This window comes from Heterodontus francisci, unplaced genomic scaffold (genome assembly GCF_036365525.1).
Source record: "Heterodontus francisci isolate sHetFra1 unplaced genomic scaffold, sHetFra1.hap1 HAP1_SCAFFOLD_43, whole genome shotgun sequence".
Lineage (NCBI taxonomy): Eukaryota > Metazoa > Chordata > Chondrichthyes > Heterodontiformes > Heterodontidae > Heterodontus > Heterodontus francisci.
In genome coordinates, this window is record NW_027141852.1 from 13,519,666 (window position 1) to 13,540,268 (window position 20,603).

At 46.5% G+C, this 20,603-nt stretch overlaps 1 protein-coding gene, 2 non-coding genes and 1 pseudogene across 3 annotated transcripts in view; 1 reads left to right on the forward strand and 3 right to left on the reverse strand.

The window, feature by feature from the left end:
• Positions 1-8,919: 8,919 nt before the first annotated feature.
• On the reverse strand, positions 8,920-9,308 carry LOC137364978 (histone H2AX-like; annotated as a pseudogene).
• Positions 9,309-16,312: 7,004 nt separating this feature from the next.
• Positions 16,313-16,395, reverse strand: trnal-caa (transfer RNA leucine (anticodon CAA)). The gene has a single exon. It is a non-coding gene; the product is annotated as a tRNA-Leu (tRNA).
• Positions 16,396-16,465: 70 nt separating this feature from the next.
• LOC137364979 (histone H2A-like) overlaps positions 16,466-20,603 on the forward strand; it is a 43,816-nt gene continuing 39,678 nt past the window's right edge. Inside the window, exon 1 of the mRNA XM_068027852.1 lies at positions 16,466-16,852. Within this exon, the coding sequence (XP_067883953.1) occupies positions 16,466-16,852 (387 nt within the window). The remainder of the gene's footprint in view (positions 16,853-20,603) is intronic.
• trnal-uaa (transfer RNA leucine (anticodon UAA)) lies at positions 20,098-20,180 on the reverse strand. The gene has a single exon. It is a non-coding gene; the product is annotated as a tRNA-Leu (tRNA).

The following is a 20,603-nucleotide window of genomic DNA, read 5'->3' on the forward strand; positions in this document are numbered from 1 at the left end:
CAGATGGAGTTCAATCAGGGTAAATGCGAGGTGATGCATTTTGGAAGATCCCATTCAAGAGTGAACTATACAGTAAATGGAAAAGTCCTGGGGAAAATTGATGTACAGAGAGATTTGGGTGTTCAGGTCCATTGTTCCCTGAAGGTGGCAACGCAGGTCAATAGAGTGGTCAAGAAGGCATACGGCATGCTTTCCTTCATCGGACGGGGTATTGAGTACAAGAGTTGGCAGGTCATGTCACAGTTGTATGGGACTTTGGTTCGGCCACATTTGGAATACTGCATACAGTTCTGGTCGCCACATTACCAAAAGGATGTGGATGCTTTGGAGAGGGTGCAGAGGAGGTTCACCAGGATGTTGCCTGGTATGGAGGGTGCTAGCTATGAAGAGAGGTTGAGTAGATTAGGATTATTTTCATTAGAAGGCCGAGGGTTGAGGGGGGACCTGATTGAGGTGTACAAAATCATGAGAGGTATAGACAGGGTGGATAGCAAGAAGCTTTTTCCCAGAGTGGGGGATTCAAATACTAGGGGTGACGAGTTCAAAGTGAGAGGGGAAAAGTTTATGGGGGATATGCGTGGAAAGTTCTTTACGCAGAGGGTGTTGGGTGCCTGGAACGCGTTGCCAGCGGAGGTGGTAGACGCGGGCACGATAGCGTCTTTTAAGATGTATCTAGACAGAAACATGAATGGGCAGGAAGCAAAGAGATACAGACCCTTAGAAAGTAGGCGACATGTTTAGGTAGAGGATCTGGATCGGCGCAGGCTTGGAGGGCCGAAGGGCCTGTTCCTATGCTGTAATTTTCCTTGTTCTTTGTTCTTTAGTTGGAGTCATACCTAGCGCAAAGGAATATGGTGATAGTTGTGGGTGGCCAATCATCTCAGTCCCAGAACAGCACTCAGGAGTTCCTCAGGGTAGTGTCCTAGGCCCCAACCATATTCCGTTGATTCATCAATGACCTTCCCTCTCTCATAAGGTCAGAAGTGGGGATGTTCGCTGATGATTGCAAAATGTTCAGTAGCATTAGCAACTCCTCAGCTACTGAAGCAGTCCGTGTCCACATGTAGAGAGACCTGGACAACATTGGGCTTGGGCTGATAAGTGACAAGGAACATTCAACCCACAAAAGTGCCAGGCAATGAACATCTCCAACAAGAGAGAATCTAACCATCTCCCCTTGACATTCAATGGCATTACCATTGCTGAATCCCTCACTATCAACATTCTGGGGGTTACCGTTGAGCAGGATCTGAATTGGATCAGCCATATAAATACCGTAGCTACAAGAGCAGGTCAGAGTCTGGGAATTCTGCTGTGAATCACTCACCTCCTGTCCACCATCTACAAGGCACAAGTCAGGAGCGTGATGGAATACTCCCCATTTGCCTGGATGAGTGCAGCTCCAAAAACACTCAAGAAGCTCAACATCATCCAGGACAAAGCAGCTCGCTTGATCAGCACCCCATCCACCACCTTAAATATTCACTCCCTCCACCACCAGTGAACAGTGGTAGCAGTGCGTACCATCTACAAGATGCACTGCAATAACTCACCAAGACTCCTTCGTCAGCGCCTTCCAAACCCATGACCTCGTCCACCGAAAAGGACATTGGATGCGTAGGAACACCACCATCTGCCAGTTCCCGTCCAAGCTACACACCATCCTGACTGGGAACTATATCACCGTTCCTTCACTGTCACTGGATCAAAATCCTGGAACTCCCTTCCAAACAGCACTGTGGATTTACCTACACCACATGGACTGCAACAGTTCAAAAAGGCGGCTCACCACCACCTTCTCAAGGGAAGTTAGGAATGGGCAATAAATGCTGGCGTTGCCAGCGATGCCCACATTCCGTGAAAGAATAAAAAAGAGATTTGCCACAACGGTAGCAGGGTGAGGGACTTCAGTGATGTGGAGAGATTGGAGAAGCTGGGGTTGTTCTCCTTGCAGCAGAGAAAGTTCCGAAAAGATTTGACACATTTGTTCAAAATCATGGAGGTTTTCAATAGTTTAAATAAGGAGAAACTGTTTCCAGTGGTAAAAGGGTCAGTAAGCAGAGGACACAGATATCAGGTGATTGGAAGAAGAACCAGAGGTGACATGAAGAACCATTTTTTACACAGTAATGTGTTGTGATAAAGAAAGAAAAGACTTGCATTTATATCGCACCTTTCAAGACCACTGGACATATCAAAGCACTTTGTAGACAATGAAATACTTTTGAAGTGTAATCACTGATGTAATGTCAGAAATGCAGCAGCTAATACCCACAAACAGCAATGTGATAATGACCAACTGATCTGATTGAGGGGCAAATATTGATCACAACACCAGGGAGAATTGCTCTTCACTTGTTTGAAATTTCAGCATGGGATCTTTTACATTCACCCAAACATGCAGACCAGGTCTTGGTTTAACATCACACCTGAAAGGCAGCACCTTCAACACCCTCAGTGCTGTACTGGAGTGTCAGCTGTGAACTCTGAACCCAGAAGCTTGTGATTTCGAGGTGAGTGTGACCGACTGAGCCACAGCTTTTCCCTGAGTCTCAATCCTTCTACCAACAGTTTCTCTCTATCGGGTCTGTCACGACCCCTCATGATTGTGAACACCTCTATCAAATCTCCTCTCTAAGGAGAACAACCCCAGCTTCTCCAATCTATCCACATAACTGAAATCCTAACCACACGTTGCAGAAAGGAATTTTTCCTCAAGTTCTTTCCAGTTTTGTGAGTCACATTAAATCTGTAACCTTCGGTTATTGACGGTTCAGCAGTTAGAAACAGTTCCTCAGTATTTACTCTACCTCAAACCTTCAAGGAAGCTCTGCAAAGTAACTGAAAATCAAGTTGTCAGAAGTGGGATTTAAACACATGCCTCCAGTGAAAGCTGCAATCTGAACAGAGAATCTGAAACCGCTCAGTCACCTCAACTGTTCAGACATATTGCGAGAGTGGTTAGCAAAGCATGTGGGATCTTGGGCTTTAACAATAGAGACATTGAGTACAAAAGCAGGGTTGTTATGCTGAACTCTGTTTAGGCCCCAATTGGAGTGTTGCATCCAGATCTGCTCACCAATCTTTAGAAAGAATGTGCGGATTCTTGAGAGGATGCAGAGGAGATTTACCAGAATAGTTCCAGGGATGGAGGGTTTTAGTTTCAAGGTTAGGTCAGAAAAACAGGGTTTTTTCTGCCTGTATCAAAGGAGATTGAGGGGAGAATTGATAGAGGTGTCGAAGGCTTTGACAGTTTTAGATAAGTTGGCAAGGAAACATTGTTCCCATTAACTATTGGTACAAGGACTAGGGGATTCAGATTGAAGGTTCTGGACAAGAGACGCAGGGAGAATGTGCGGAAGAACTTTTTTACACAGTGATTGGTAATGATCTGTAACTCGCTGCCCCCGAGGGCGGAGGAAGTGGAGACAATCGTTGGTTACAAAAGGAATTTCGATGGGCATTTGAAGGAAATAAATTTACAGGGCTAGGGGGATCGAGCAGACGAGTGGGACTGACTGGATCGCTCCATGGAGAGCTGGCCTGTACTCGATGGGGCGAATGGCCTCCTTCTATACCACAAATGACCCAATGACTCGATGAGTCTATGTCACTCTCAGAATCAAGACAACAGAGTGACAGATTTAACACAACATTATAGCATATGTTTGGTTTGACAAATTCAATAATAACTCGTCTCCACTCCTAGTATTTCTAAATCCCACACATACACTATAAAGTGAACAATTATTTCCTGTTGTGTCTCTCTCACATTTGTTAACTTCACTATATTGGAGTGAGGTGACATCTACTGGCGGGAAGCAAGAACTGCAATCAAGCAGCAGAAACTCCACAGTCTGTCAGGGTGAAAGAAACATTGCAATATGAGGAAATAGTGAAGGGGTTTGATCGGGTTGATGGAAACATGATTCCACTTGTGGTATCGTATGAAGCAAGGGCCGGAAATATAAAATTGTCGTTAATAAAAGAAATGAGGAATTCATGAAAAATGCATTTGCTTAGAGAATGGTTATTGAGATAGACAGCACTGATATAGGCCCTTTGGCCCACTGAGTCTGCACTGACCATCAACCACCCATTTATACTAATCCTATGTTAACCCAGAATTCCCTACCACATCCCCACATTTCTCCTATCACCTACCCTAGGGCCAATTTGCAACAGTCAATTTATCTATCAACACAGAAGTCTTTCGTTGTGGGAGGAAACCAGAGTACCTTGTGGAAGCCCACATAAACAACTTGCAAACTCCACACAGGCAGTATACAGAACTGAATCGGGGTCATTGAAGTTGTGAAGCTACAGTGCTCACCACTGCACCACCCTAAGAATGTGGATAGAGTAAAAAGTGAGATTGGATGGACAGAAGCAGTCTGAAAAGATGGCTCAAACAAAAGGTGAAAACCCTGAAATGTTAACTCTGTTTCTCTCTCCACAGATGCTGTCAGAGGTGCTGAGTATTTCCAGCACTTTCTGTTTTTATTTCAGCTTTGTAGGATATTGTTTTGATCTGAAAAAAATGCATGATCGGCTGTGGGTAACAGTGAAATTCCACAGGAGCGAATAAAAGCTGTGTTAACGGTGGCTCGTTGGTCTTGGGGTATGATTCTCGCTTTGGGGATATAAGTGATTAAAATGTGAGAGATCCTGGGTTCAAATCCCAGACGAGCCCTTCTCTGTTGCCATTTTTAGTTTAAGGTCATCGATTGCTTTCAGCCTTCCAGAAAGCGGAATCGATTTCCAAACTGAGCCTGCTTGAGGACAGGGGAACTGGATTCAAAGAGCTTGACGACAAAATTGAAATGAACAAAATATACAGATTGTCAAGTGGGAATATAAGGTTGCAACAGTAAGTAAAGGCCTGCTCGGGTCAGCAAATGAAACCCGACCCAAGCCTGACAGCACCGCATCCGACCTGGTCCGAGTCCTTTCATTTTTTTCCCGTGCCCGAACTGACCACCAGAATGTTCAGTTAAACTTGCTTCCGTTTTTCACTTTTTAAGCTTGTGCAGGTAAGCAACAAAAACTGTAACTGGACTTGAAAGGTTGTTTAAATGTACATTAAGATTAGAGCTACGTACCGGAGGTGATGAGCTGAAGATTGTTACCATAGAAGTTAGTGATTGTTAGGTCACTAGTTCAAGAGAAATTCATGGAGTTGTGCCCAGACAGGTTGTCCCACACTGTATTGATTAAAATATTGCCCGAAGGCAAGAAAATATCATTATACATTCCCTAGACTCTTGCTTTCCAGGTTGAAATACTTTCTGCAAGTTTATCCAGAGAGCAGCTGAGATGCAGAGACCAGGAAGGTCTTGAGTGATTAATTATTATAAAATATACATTCTTATATTAAAGAGATTGTGCTCTACCTTCGATGGAACCGCTCACTGCAGACTAGTGCGGAGTGTTTCCCGCCTTGACGTCCTGGCTGTCACTGGATCTTGAGTCCAGGCCTCTGGATTACTGGTCCAGTAATCTTTGAAATTTCTCCCTTGATCTAATATTTTAATCTGGTAAGTCAGATTTTACAAAAAAAAAATTAAATGATTTAAGACTGCTTCATGTTCAGCTGTGCCAAATGAATAAAGAAATTCAAATATATTCAAAATTATATATCAACTATTAAATACTAATGCCCAGCTTTGAATACAAAAATGCCTCTAATTGTGTTCTGGTCTGGAATGGAATTCTTCAGTGTTTCTGTTTAGCTTGGATTGACTCATCGATTTTCTTGTTTTTCACTTTGTCGATGCCTTTGAATAATTGTGGATCCTTCTTCAGGGTGTCTTCTTTCACCAGGTAGTTCTGACCTCTGATGATGTTGATCGTAATCAGCTTCAATTTGCTGATAGTTTTGGAAGTGAGCAGATTTCCTTTGCTTGAGTTTACAACATGGAACTTAGCCTGACGTGTGGACCCATGGGAGGATTTGAAAGCTGCCCTTGCATTGGAGCATACAGTTGCATCCATCAAAACAGAGGGACAGGAGAAGTGACATATTCAGTTCAGTCTGTCGATCATGGGACTTTTAATCTCAGGGTTGTGAGTTTGAGCGCCATTTAGTTTTTCCACTTTTTAGGCTTCATTAGCAGAGAGTACAAGGAGTGTTTGAAATGAAATTCAACAACAGTATGAGAAACGCTCTCTTTCATTCGGGACTCTTAACTCTCTGCAGCATCTCGCTGTGAAAGATTGAACTTTATCTCATTTCTTTTTCAGCTGGGAGTCAGTGCGGCTCAGTGGGACTTCTGGCTGTCTCCCACCTCCCAATTCATCAGTGCTGAGAAAGCAATGGGAAATATTACTCATGGCTGAGTAAGCAGAGGACACCGATTTAAGGTGAATGGGAAAAGAACCAAAGGCAACATGAGGAAAAACCTTTTTTATGCAGCAAATGGTTAAGATCTGATATGTACTGCCTGAGAGTGTGACGGAGGAAGATTCAACCATCGCTTTCAAAAGGATATATGATAATTATCTGAAGGGAAAAAAAAATCAGCTTTTCATGGAATACATGAGGATGTGGCATGAGCTGAGTTGCTTGTGCAGAGAGGCAGCAGAAGCACGATGAGCTGAATCCCTCCTTTTGTGCTGTAAGTATTCTGTGATCTCTGATTCTATACAAAGTGAAACCAACACTCACATATGAGAAACTGACAGGTACCGTGTAAACCCCACACTAACAAACCAGCAAATGCCAGGGACAGAGTAAAACCAACAGTCCGAGACAAGAAACTGACAGATACTGTGTGAAACCCAAAAATCACTTATCAGGATTTGGCAGTTAATGTGTAAAAACCTCTCTTCAATATCCATCCTGCAAGGTACAAAGAAAATTAGGTACAAACCCAGGCTCATACTTCGAAGACTGAGAGATAAAGAGCAAAACACAGACTCACCTACCAGAGGCTGACAAGTACAGAGAATAAAATAGAGGGGGTGCAGATTAAAAACACATGCATGTAACGGATACTGATAGGGATAGAATCAAACCCTTTCTCACACATGACACGAAAATTGGTGGTGTTGTAAATAGTGAGGAGGAAAGCCTTAGATTACAGGCCAATATAGATCGTCCGAGGCAGAGAATATAAGAGCAGGGAGGTTATGACGGAGCTGTATAAAATGCTAGTTAGGCCACAGCTGGAGTACTGTGTACTGTTCTGGGCACCACACTATAGGAAGGATGTGATTGCACTGGAGAGGGTGCAGAAGAGAGTCACCAGGATGTTGCCTGGGCTGGAGCATTTCAGCTATGAAGAGAGACTGAAAAGGCTAGCGTTGTTTTCCTTAGAGCAGAGAAGGCTGAGGGGAGATAAGATTGAGGTTTACAAAATTATGAGGGGCATTGATGGGTTAGATAGGAAGAAACATTTTACCTTAGCGGAGGGGTCAATAAACAGGTGGCATAGATTTAAGGTAAGGGGCAGGAGGTTTAGATGGGATTTGAGGAAAAAAATTTTACCCAGAGGGTGGTTGGAATCTGGAACGCACTCCCTGAAGAGGAGGTAGAGGCCGGAACCCTCACAACATTTAAGAAGTAACTGATTCGGATTTGGAATGAATTGTCTGACAGGGTGGTGGAAACAGATTCAATTATCACTTTCATAAAGGAATTGGACAAATATTTCAAAGTGAAATTCTCCAGGACTATGGGGAAATAGGCAGGGGGTAGGACTAATTGCATCATTTTTTTCACAGATTCAGCACAGGCACAAAAGACCGATTGGCCTCCTTCTGTGCTGTATGATTCTATGAAATAGTGACAGTCAGGGCAAGTCTGTATAGGAAGGAGAAATGGAGACAGGTCAGGGAGAGCACATCACCAAAGCTGGAGATACTACATTGGACAGGGAGGGTCAGAGGGGGAGAGAGCATGTACATACAGTCAGAATCAGCACATTCAGGGGAGGGGAGGGAGAGGAACCAGTGAGTGTAGAACTGAACCCAGCCAGAGTCAACGTGCTGAAACACCAGTAAGTTCACACTGGGGAGAGATCATTCACCTGCTCCGTGTGTGGGAAGGGGTTCACTCAGTCATCGAACCTCACTGAACATCAACTTGTTCACACTGATCAGAGACCTTTTCAATGTCCTGACTGTGAGAAGAGCTTGAAAAGCAGTAAAGATCTGCTGAAACACCAACACATTCACTCTGGGGAGAGGCCGTTCCCCTGCCATGTGTGTGGGAAGGGATTCACTCAGTCATTCAATCTGCTGCAACATCAGCAAGTTCACATGTAACTGCAGGGGTTGGATTCTGCTGTTGTTGCTGCTATTCATCGCTTTCAGAGACAAAGTTGGGTCTTACTTTATAACCAGTGCAGTCCAGAGCAAAAGCGTCTTCTTAATGTTGAGATAAACGGGAGAAGAAACCGGGAAGTGGCGGCGAGGATGGGGGAAGTGCTGCACCATCACTTTAATAGTGCACCCTCCCTCCCCCGGGGTCCTCGCTGCACGTCCGCCAGGCCTGGTGGCTCTGATTGGGGTCCTGAGAGCCCCTGAGACTCGGGGCAGCTGAGGCTGCGCTCACCCACGCTCAGCTCTGTTGTGATATTTAAAATATGAAAGGCCTGTTGGACTGAGAGCTGATCTGGAATTTAGAAAGCAGCATTACTGGAGGCTCATTGCTGCTCAGCACAATCTCACCCCCGATCCTGGGAATTGTTGATTCTGCACCCTGTAGTTCAGTTCTGCAATTAACTCGAGGGGGAGATGTGTGAGCAGAAAAACAGAGCAAATTAAAAAACAGAGCTGGACAGATGTGCAACAGGTCAATCCACTGTTACAATAACTCCATCACTGATTCCCTCCTGACAGTAACCAGCCCTTTCACAGAGACTGTGGGTGGCTCTGAACAGAGCCTTTGGTTTATTAGATGTCATTTTGGCCGCTTTACTTTTTCTGGGAGCTCTGAGCGCTGGTTTTCTTGCGCAGCAGCACGGCCTGGATATTAGGCAGCACCCCGCCTGAGCGATGGTCACCCCTCCCAGCAGCTTGATGAGCTCCTCGTTGTTGCGGACGGCCAGCTGCAGGTGTCTGGGGATGATGCGGGTCTTCTTGTTGTCCCTGGCCGCGTTACCGGCCAGCTCGAGGATTTCAGCGGTCAGGTACTCGAGCACAGCAGCAAGATAGACCGGGGCTCCAGCACCCACACGCTCAGCATAGTTGCCCTTTCTCAGGAGCCTGTGAACACGGCCCACCGGGAACTGCAGTCCAGCCCGGGAGGAGCGAGACTTGGCCTTGGACCGAGCTTTCCTGCCGGTCTTTCCTCTTCCAGACATTTCCACAATCTCAAAAATACTTTCACAAAGAATGGATAATTTCTCAGCTTTTGTCATAAGCTTGAAACAGTCAGGATGGCCGAGTGGTCTAAGGGGCTGTGTTCAAGTCGTAGTGTTTTCTGGAAGCGTGTGTTCAAATCCCAAATCCACCAAGTTGTGTTTTGACTGAACTTGAGGGATTTGGGAGCAGCGGTGAATGGAAAGCATGGAAGAATATTGACAAGGAAAATGAAAATGGACCCAAAGATGTTTCTTCAATACATTAAGCTAAGAGGCAACTAAAGAAAGAGGAGTGCACTGAAAAGACCAAAGAATCACAGTGATTTTTGACATCTTGCCAGGATTGACTGGCGCGTGCACGGGATGATGTCATTTTGCAGCGCCAACATCATCACATTTCCGCAACAAATCCATCTTCGTGCATGCGTGATAATGCGTCATTGGGTGTCTCGCCACCCCATCCCCCCACCACTTGGCTGGAGGAAGTGGCTGAATGGGAGATTTTGAAGCTGTAGCTCTCCCCCCTCGGCAACTCACTCCAGGCCTCGACGATTCCCCCCCTCAGCCGCTCGCTCCAGACCTCGCTGTTCCCCCACCTCCCCACTCCCCTGGCCAGTTGTTCCTCGCTTCGCACTACCCCACTCTCTGGCCACTCACTCCAGGCCGCGCCGCTTCCCTCCTCTCAGCCACTCACTCCTCCGTTGCCCTGTCACCCCTTGCGGCCCTCCTGCTTCTACAGGTGGCGCCTGGTGAAGAAATGTGGGAGCGAGTGTCACGGCCAGAGCTAGCAGCTGTGGGCTGGGCTGGGACAGGGTGGGGGTGGGGGTGCGGAGAGCGAACAGCCAGAGTGCGGAATTTCGCCAGTAGGGAGGAGGGGGAGAAAGCGAGTTGCAGAGGGGGGAGAGCGGTCAGTGAGGTGGGAGCTAGTAGCTGAGTTCGGGTGAAGTCAGTCCTGGTCAGTTACATAAACAAATCACAATAACGAATTGGCAGCACATTTTATCCTCTGCCCGATTTTCCTTTCCATCGATCGGGGTGCTAATTCACTATCTTCCAATGGAAATTCAATCATAAAATTCCTTTTCTATTTAATAGGATTACTGAAATGTTAAATGGATCTGAGGATTACAGTTAGTATTAGCAAACGCACCCGAGTGAATTAGCACCCCAATCGATGGAAAGGAAAATCGGGGAAAGTATAAAATGTGCCGCCAATTTCGTTATTGAGATTCGTTGAGTAATTCGATTCTGCCCAACACTGAAATTGGCGGCTTTTTTGAATTCAACCTTTCTGCCAGGACGACAATTTAAGCCAATGATTAGCTGTATTTTCTAATTCGAGGCTCGGCAATTTGTTAAAACATGCGAATGGGAAGAGGGTGACCAATCAGAAGTGGGCTCTGGATAGCGTGGGCTCAAACTGCGGGAATTCCAGGACCCTGAATGACTGAGCTGAAACTGATCAGTTTCACAAACCCTGTCAGTTTCAGTGCAGGAAACACCGTCTCGGGGGAAATAACATCACAAGTGGGTCTGGTTCCAGTGACAGATTCAACGGCTGCTGCAAAACTCCCGGATTCCCTCATTGCAGCGAAATCATTTTGAAATTCTTTGAAAACAATGAGTGATTCTGGAGGAGTGATGTGGCTTTTCACTGAGGGCATGTTTCGACTGGGGAAATAACTAACTGTAGAGCCTCAGGCACTGTTTACACAGCCCGTTCAGAAAATCAAATCCACTGCATATCCTTGCTGCAAATGAAATGTCAAATTTGGGGATTCTAGTTTTGTATCTCGAACAGAGCACAGATTTATTCCAGACAGTTCTAAACAGCCTATCCCAGCTCCCGTTTCTAGGTCACTGCTCTCTCTGTGAGGCGGTGGGTGGCTCTTAGAAGAGCCTTTGTTGTGTTTGCTGGAAAGGGTCGAGTTGTTCAGCCGCTGAATTCGTAGAGCGTGCGGCCCTGCCGTTTCAGAGCGCACACCACATCCATGGCAGTGACCGTCTTGCGCTTGGCGTGTTCAGTGTAGGTGACCGCATCCCTGATCACATTCTCCAGGAAAACCTTCAACACCCCGCGAGTCTCCTCATAGATCAAACCCGAGATCCGCTTGACCCCACCACGGCGAGCCAGGCGGCGGATTGCTGGTTTGGTGATGCCCTGGATATTATCACGAAGCACTTTGCGGTGCCGCTTTGCTCCGCCTTTGCCCAGTCCTTTCCCTCCTTTACCTCTGCCAGACTTTCTTATATTAATTTCCAAAATATACTTTATTCATTAAAATCTGTAAAAAAAAATACATTACAAAACAGTTCCCAAAAACACCAAGTCAAACAATACAAAGAGTGCAAAGGAGATCAGTTTCCTTCAATACAGGAGTGAGTTGCCTCACAACCCTTCCATTTCATTGTCATGCCATGTAGATTTTACAGCAAATAAATATTTTCTGGCTACAGTTCGAGTGGTTTCCCATGGATCCGGCCCCTCAGTTCAGCTTGGTGAGGGGACCTTACACAGTGGTCTTTCCACATTGAGCCTTTGCTGCGGCTGCCCCAAGTTTTAGTGCGTCCCTCAGCACATAGTCCTGGCCCTTGGAATGTGTCAGTCTGCAACATTCGGTCGTGGACAACTCTTTGCACTGGAAGACCAGCAAGTTTCGGGCAGACCAAAGGACGTCTTTCACCGAATTGATAGTCTTCCAGCAACAGTTGATGTTTATCTTGGTGTGCGTCCCTGGGAACAGCCCACAGAGCACAGACTCCTGTGCTACAGAGCTGCTTGGGATGAACCTCGACAAAAAACAATGCATCTCTTCCACACCTGCTTTGCAAAGACATATTCCAGAAAGAGGTGGGCATCGTCTCTTTTCCACCACAGCCACCTCGAGGGCCGCGTGTGGATGGGGTGAGACTTCGGGTGTGCAGGAAGGATCTGACAGGGAGGGCTCTTCTCATCATCAGCCAGGCTACATTTTGGTGCTTGTTTGAAGGTTCTGGTGATGAGGCATTCTGCCAAATGACTTTGGACTTCTGCTCAGGGGACCATCCGACAGGATCCACCATCTCCTTTTCCCGTAGGGCCTTGAGGATATTCCGTGCAGACCACTGCCTGATGGATTGGTGGTCAAAGTTGTTTTTCCACAGAAACTTTTCCATGAAGGATAGGCAGTACGGCACAGTCCAACTGGATGGAGCATTCCACGGCAATATGACCAGGCCCATCCTTTGCAACACCGGGGACAGATAGAACCTCAGCACGTAGTGACACTTGAAGTTTGCAAACTGGGGATCTACACACAGCTTGATGCAGCCGCACACAAAGGTAGCCATAAGGATGAGGGCGACGTTGGGTACATTTTTCCCGCCCTTATCCAGAGGTTTGAACAACGTGTCCCTCCGGACTCGGACCATTTTGGATCCCCAGATGAAGCGGAAAATGGCTCAGGTGATCGCCACAGCGCAGGAATGCGGTATGGGCCAGACCAGCACCACGTACAGCAATGTGAGCACCTCGCCCTTGATGACCAGTTTCTTACCCATAATGGAGAGAGATCGCTGCTCCCACATGCTCAGCTTATGTTGTACCCTGGCTACTCGCTCCTTCCAGGTTTTGGTGCACATCCCAGCCCTTCCAAACCATATCCCCAGCACCTTCAGGTAGTCTGACCTAACGGTGAAGGGGACAAAGGATCGGTCAGCCCAGTTCCCAAAGAACATGGCCTCGCTCTTGCCGTGTTTAACCTTGGCTCCCAAGGCCAGTTCGAGCTGGTCGCAGATGCTCATCAGTCTGCCCACAGACAGTGGATCCGAGCATAAAATGGCGATGTCATCCATGCGCAGGGAGGTTTTCACCTGAGTGCCTCCGCTGCCTGGGATTGTCACCCCTCTGATGCTCGCATTCTTCCTAATAGACTCAGCAAAGGGTTCAATACTGCAAACAAACAAGACAGGGGAGAGAGGACAGCCCTGTCTGACTCCAGATTGGATCGGGAAACTTTCTGATTCCCACCCACTGAGTGAGACTGCAGTACTGTTGTTTGTGTAGAGTAGTTTGACCCAATTGCAGATTCCCTCCCCAAACCCCATTTTGGAATGCACATCCATCATGTAAGTGTGCGATATCCTGTCAAAAGCCTTCTCCTGGTCCAGGCTGATGAGGCAGGTGTCCACCCTCCTGTCCCGTACATAGGTGATCATATCCCTGAGTAGCACAATGCTATCAGAGATTGTCCTGCCTGGTATAGTATAGGTCTGATCAGGGTGAATCACCAACTCCAGAGCAGACTTGAATCGACTGGCTATGACTTTTGACAGAATCTTGTAGTCAGCATTAAGCAGTGAAATGGGCAACCAATTTCTTATTTCTGTCCTCTCCCCCTTCCGCTTTTCGATGAGGCTGATGATGCCTTCCCTCATAGATTCTAACATACTGCCAGCCTGGAGCATACTCTTGTTTACTGCCAGACATGTTGATTCTTGCCTCAAATCAGTGCACAATAAAAGAGACTGATTCCGTCAGGCTCCTTTTTATACAGGCCACCCGGACCTGGCTGAGAAAGGTAGAGTGAGAGCAGGGAGGGGAGGAGACAAGAGTGAAGATTAAACAGAGAGCTAGATGGTGGAGACACCCAGAGTGACAGACAGAGAGAGAATGGCCCCTCATCTTTCAGCTCCACCTCCAGTTTCCTCCGGGCTGCCAATTTCAAACCCTTTATTAACAGTAGAACCGAAACCCAGCTCTCCACACAAACCCTTCCAGACTCGGTCTTCATAGTCAAGGCTTTCCAGAAAGCCGGAGCTTTTAAATATGGTCCCGAGGCAATTAACACTCAGTAATATTCCCACCTAAACACAGTCCATTCCATAACAAGAAACCTCCTCAGTCACATCACCATTTCCACACACATCCGCTTCCAGCAGTTTACAGCACCTTACTGCAGCTGCTTGGGGAATCTCCTGTGTTAAGATTGGAGTTGGAAAGCGGCCTTTACCCGGCAGTGTTATTGTCTCACACTGAATCTGCTAGACATCCTGTTCTCTTTATTGTGAGAGAGAAAGCACGGATTTAGGAAATGTTCATTTGAAATGATCTCTATTGAGAACGAGCCCGGCCGTGGGATAGGTATTCCAGTGCAAAGAGCTGTCCATGACCGAGTGTTGCAGACTGGCACATTGCAACGTCCAAGACTATGTGCTGTGGGACGGCATTAAAGCTTGGGGAAGCCACCAAGGAGACTCAATGGGGAAAGGCTGCAGTCTAAGGCCCTAGTAGGCCATAGTACAGTGAGGGGCTGGAACCCGTGTAAAACCCCTCGGGCTGTTTGCACCAGAGAATGTTTGATGTGTAATGTAAATACTGTAAATATAACCTGTGCAGGCAGGGATAGTGAGATACATCATGTACATTATTGAAGGAAACTGATCTGTATTGTACCTTATGTAATATTAAATTTGAACTGCTTTGCAATGTAATTGCACAAATTATACGAATAAAATACATATTGTGCAAAAGAAAGCAGCTTTCCTGTCAACACACACCTTGTCTCAGGGCACAACTTTCCTGTGATCTTGTCATACCCAACTTCGCTCTATATCTTCTGACAAACACACTTTACAGTCTGTCATTTCCAAAAACAAGCATTCTAAAATCAAAAGACCTTTTGTTTATTTCTCCTTTCTTTTCATTTCTCCTCTATTCTTCTCAATCACTCCCTTCAACAGTCCTATTCAGATCAAGGTGGAATGTGAATAGTGTCACAACTCACCTGACACTATTATTACCCTTCTTTTCTCTTGTCTCATTCAATGGGAAAGTGTTATTCACCAGTCTGTTGCTGTTTTACACTCTTGCCATACCATCTGGTATTGCATCCATCTAAATTCTGTGCTTTCATGGCCTTACATATCTTTTCTTCTTCTGGATGATTTGTTTGCTTCAGTTCCATTCAACCAGGCTGGACCACAGGGAAGTTTAGAACCTTTGCCTTGGACGGGTCCACGTTGATCCATTACATTCAGAATCACCTCCTTGAAATAACTCCATAGTACAACTACAGTAACCACACAGAATCTGCTTCAAACACTCCTCCACATTTTATGTGTTCTGACCGTCAACACCTCCAGCTCTTTTGTTTAAGTGGAACCCATCAGGTGTGTATAGGCTCCTTCTATTTTGAAAGCTGTAGCACTGGTTCAGGGAATTCAGCCCTGTTTCTCTACTCGAAAGGATCAGCCATGCTTGATCTGCCTCGTATTTTGCTTTTATTGCAACGTTACAAGACCTCCAATCCTCTGGCACCACACCTGTATCCAGTGAGGGATTGGAAAATGATGGTCAGACCTTCCACTATTTCTTAAAAGCAAAATACTGCGGATGCTGGAAATCTGAAACAAAAACAAGAAATGCCGGATTCACTCAGCAGGTCTGGCAGCATCTGTGGAAAGAGAAGCAGAGTTAACGTTTCGGGTCAGTGACCCTTCTTCGGAACTTCGGAGTTCCGAGGAAGGGTCACTGACCCGAAACGTTAACTCTGCTTCTCTTTCCACAGATGCTGCCAGACCTGCTGAGTGAATCCGGCATTTCTTGTCTTTGTTCCACTATTTCTTCCCTGGCTTCTTTCAACAGCCTGGGGTACATTTCATCTGGTCCTGGTGATTTATCCACATTCAAGGATGCTCATCCCATTAAGACTTCCTCTCTCCTTAAGTTATCACGTCCAATACTTCACTCTCCTCCTCCTTAATAACAATATCTGCATCACCCTCTCATTCGGGAAAACAGTAAAGTATTCATTAAGGATATTGGCAACATCTTCCACCCCGATACAAAGGTTACATTTTTGATCTTTTCTGTGCCCTGCTGTTTGCTTCGTTGCCTCTTCCTCGAATGATTTGATGCAACATCTTTGGGGCCATTGTTATTTTGTTTGTGCATGTTCTTTCCTGCTTTCTATTTGCTCTTCACCGCTGCTCCCAAACGCCTCCAGTTCAGTCAAAACACAACTTGTCAGAAGTGGGATTCGAACACACGCCTCCAGTGGAGACTGCGACTTGAACACAGCGCCTTAGACCGCTCAGCCATCCTGACTGCTTGCGATGTAGCATCAATGCTAAGGAAGTTATTCATTCTTTGTGAAAGTATTTGTGAGATTGTGGAAATGTCTGGAAGAGGAAAGGCCAGCGGGAAAGCTCGGGCCAAGGCCAAGTCTCACTCCTCCCGGGCTGGACTGCAGTTCCCGGTGGGCCGTGTTCACAGGCTCCTGAGAAAGGGTAACTATGCTGAGCGTGTGGGTGCCGGAGCCCCGGTCTATCTGGCTGCTGTGCTCGAGTATCTGACCGCTGAAATCCTCGAGCTGGCCGGTAACGCGGCCCGGGACAACAAGAAGACCCGCATCATTCCCAGACCCCTGCAGCTGGCCGTCCGCAACGACGAGGAGCTCAACAAGCTGCTGGGAGGGGTGATTATCGCTCAGGGCGGGGTGCTGCCTAATATACAGGCCGCACTGCTGCCCAAGAAAACCAGCACTCAAGAGCTCCCAGAAAAAGTAAAGCGGCCAAAATGTCATCTAATAAACCAAAGGCTCTTTTCAGAGCCACCCACAGTCTCTGTGAAAGGACTGGTTACTGTCAGGAGGGAGTCAGAGATGGAGTTATTGTGACAGTGGATTGACCTGTTTCACATCTGTCCAGGTGTATTTTCAGTTCCCTCTGTGGATTTCGCTCTGTTTATCTGCTCACACATCTCCCCCTCTAGTTAAGTGAAGAACTGAACTCCAGGGTGTCAGAATCAACAATTTAATAAATCCTGCTGCCTTCGATTTGATAAATCCCGAGATTATCCCGGTACATTAACGGGAACTGGTTCGGAGCTGATGAATTAATTTAATAATGGAAGTGTCCGGGTTAATTCTCTGTTTTTTATTTGGACAGTTTGAATTGTGTGTTTTTTTTCTCTCTGGTGATCTGAGCGCCGCTTCTCAATGAGAATCTGCTCCCAGAACAGAGTAAATGCAGGAAGGAAGAGACCATTCTCGGGCTGTGTGTTTCTCTCCTAAACTGATCTGTTTCGACCGCACTGTTCCCAGAGGACGGAATCAGTGAGAGTTGTGCACACACAGGAGCTGAGTCCATTGCAGCGCTTTAATATGTGCCTTCTCCCCGGCCCTCCCTATTCTCCGGACACAGAGCTGTCTGTTTCCCCCGGCGGCGGGATAGAGTCGGGGATTCTCTCCCCGCAGTGTCAGGGTCTGCAACCCCGGGGAACTGGCGGTTTCAGTCAGAGTGACCGAGCTGCCTTACATATCCTGTGTACTAATCTCCAATGGATTCAAATATTAGTGAACTCATTGGGTAATGTTTGTAAATAACCCTCATGTGAACGGACCCGGCTCCATTAATGCCTTCCAAATAAAACTGGGATCCATTTCTTTTCCCCAAATGCCAGCTAACGGATCCCAGGAGCGGGGTTGAGATTGTGCTGAGCAGCAATGAGTCTCCGGTAATGCTGCTTTCTAAATTCCAGATCAGCTGTCAGTCCGACAGGCCTTTCGGGAAAGTGATGTGACAAAACAGAAACCATGTGGCCGCCCCTCCAATCTAATGGGTTTGATGATGAACAGAGATGGCAGCTCTTTCCTTTGCTGATTTGGTGGCTCTGAAAAGAGCCCTTGTTACACTTGTTACTGAAACTGGGTTTTAGGTGCGTTCCCCGCGGATGCGGCGGGCCAGCTGGATGTCTTTGGCCATGATGGACCGGGATCATTCTGGTGAATCTGCTTATTTTCCGGCAGAAGCATCAGTCGCTGTTTGAACTGTTTAAAATCAGGGGTGTATTAGCAGCCAGAAAGTGAAGGGCAGTTCATTGCTCCCTGCAGCATTATCCGCCTCTTTCAGGAGAAAAGATCAGAAACCGCTCGTTTCTGTCAGTCCCCGAGAAGCCTGTGAGAAGCGGTTAGTCGCTAATTTGTTCCTTTTACAGAGAAGAAGCTGATATTTGTCCCGTTTTAAATTGCTGAACTGGACCTTCCTCCCTCCGCTTACAGTTAACAGATTGACAAATGAAAACGATTCCTAAAATCGCGTCAGGATTTTGTGACGGTAAATACTGTAAAACAGAACATAAAATGAGAGGTTTTAAAATTGTTGCCTGAAAATTGAAATTTTCCATCACTTCAATTCCTTCCTGCTCTGGAATTGCCGGGCTTTTTCCAATTGGAAAATCTAAGCCAATGAGAACTTCTATTTACTTATATGTGATTCTCCTATTGGTTAAGAATTGGATTGAGAAGCGGGTGACCAATCAGAGACAGAGTCAAACTGTGGGGATTCCAGGCCCCCAGTAACTGAGCTGAAACTGTTCAGATTGACAAACCCTGGCAGTAGCTTCACACATTGGACACTTCACACTGAGTCATTCAAGGGCTGGTGTGAGAGAAGCTTCAGATCCTGTCATTACTCTCTGACTCATTATTCATCTAGAACCAAACAATTAGTAAATGTGAAGCAGTGAAGAGACTTTTCACTCTCACTGCAGAATGTGTCATCTGGGGAAATAAGGAACTATTATATTCGGAGATTCCAGGTACATTCCTCCCTGAACAAATCCATTCCTAACATTCCCGATCACAGCCTATCCCAGCTCCTGTTGTCACCCGACTCCAGCTGAATTGGAGAAACTCATGTGTTGGGGTTTGAGTTGTGAGGTGGGGTTTCTCCGCCAGTGTTACTGTCTTACAGACTCTCCCCCTGAATTTGTGAACTGAGACTGCACCGAATACATCCCCAGTTAGAGTGAGGGCCGGATATCCCTCTGTTTTATTACAGAGAGAGGGGAAAGGGCTGTGTGGAGGGGAGTCACCAGGGATCCTGGATTTACTCCAAATCATTTCCATGTGGAATCTGCAGGCGGGGCCGGGACAGGGATCATTTGATCAGGGGATCAGCTCTTTCCTGAGAGATGTGGGTGGCTCTGAGAAGAGCCTTTGTGTTCAGATGTTTACAAGTTTCCCGCGCTCTTTCACTTCTTTCCAGACCCTGCTTTCTGAGACTTCGCTGCTTTCGGCTTGACCTTGCTCTTCCATGTCTGCACTTTCTTCAGCGCCTTTCCGCCCGCCGCACTCTTGCCTTTTTTGACCTTCTTCGCAGGAGACTTTTTCTGAAGCACTGCTTTCTTCACCGCCTTATTTGGCGTTGCCGCCGCCTTGCTGTTACTTTCTTTGTTGTCACTTTCTTGTCTGCTGGTTTCTTCACTAAAGATTTCTTGTCTGCTGGTTTCTTCACTGAAGATTTCTTGTCTGCTGGTTTCTTCACCTTCTTTCCCACCTTTCCCTGGGTTTTCCTTCTTGCTGATTTTGAAGGAGCCGGAGGCGCCCTGTCCCTTGCTCTGCACCAGGGAGCCTTTGTTCACATTCCTCTTGATACTTTGCTTGATCTGGGTCTTGAGCTTCTCCTGAGCGGTGGCAGACCTGCAAGGAATCAACTACCAGCTAGCGTATAAAGCGAGACCAAGGCTCAGGGCCTTCAGTTACCTGGAGGGGAGTCGGAGAGGCAGCGGATCCTGTGAGGAACCACAATCCAGGAAGGATGAGAAGGTCATTGTCAGGGTACAGAGGAGATTAAGTTAAAGATTTACCAGTTTATAATCAAGCGCAGAGCCAAGGAACGGTGCTGGGGCAGATCAAATAATAGGAAGCTGTGATCAGTTGGAAGGCAAGAGTGATTAAATGACAGAAGAGATGATGGTGCAAGGCAAAAGTCAGGGAAAGAATAAGTAACATTTTGTAAGAACAGATACCAGGAGTGGGGTTTGAACCCACGCAGATACATGTCCGTTGGATCTTAAGTCCAACGCCTTAACCACTCGGCCATCCTAGTACATTAACCCAACACTGAAAATGAAATTTAATGTGATCCGGGTGCCATCTGGCCTTTTACAATACAAAGTTATGACTCCTCTCCCATGCTAAATTGGACCCTTCATTATTTATGAACCTCAATCGGATCACCCCTCAGTCAAGGTTTCTCTAAGGTGTAGGGTCCCAACTCTTTTAGTCTAACTTGATAACCAAGATGTCTTATACTGGGAATTCGTCGAATGTCTCTCCTCTGTACCCTTTCCAAAGCCTCAATATCACCCATCATGTGAGGAGACCAAGACTGGATACAATATTCCAAGTGAGTCCTGACCAAGGTTTCATAAAAGGACAAATTCGCGACATCTCAGATACTGAAGGAGTCCGTGTCCAGACGCAGCAAGACCTGGACAACATTCAGACTTGGGCTGCTAAGTGGCAAGTA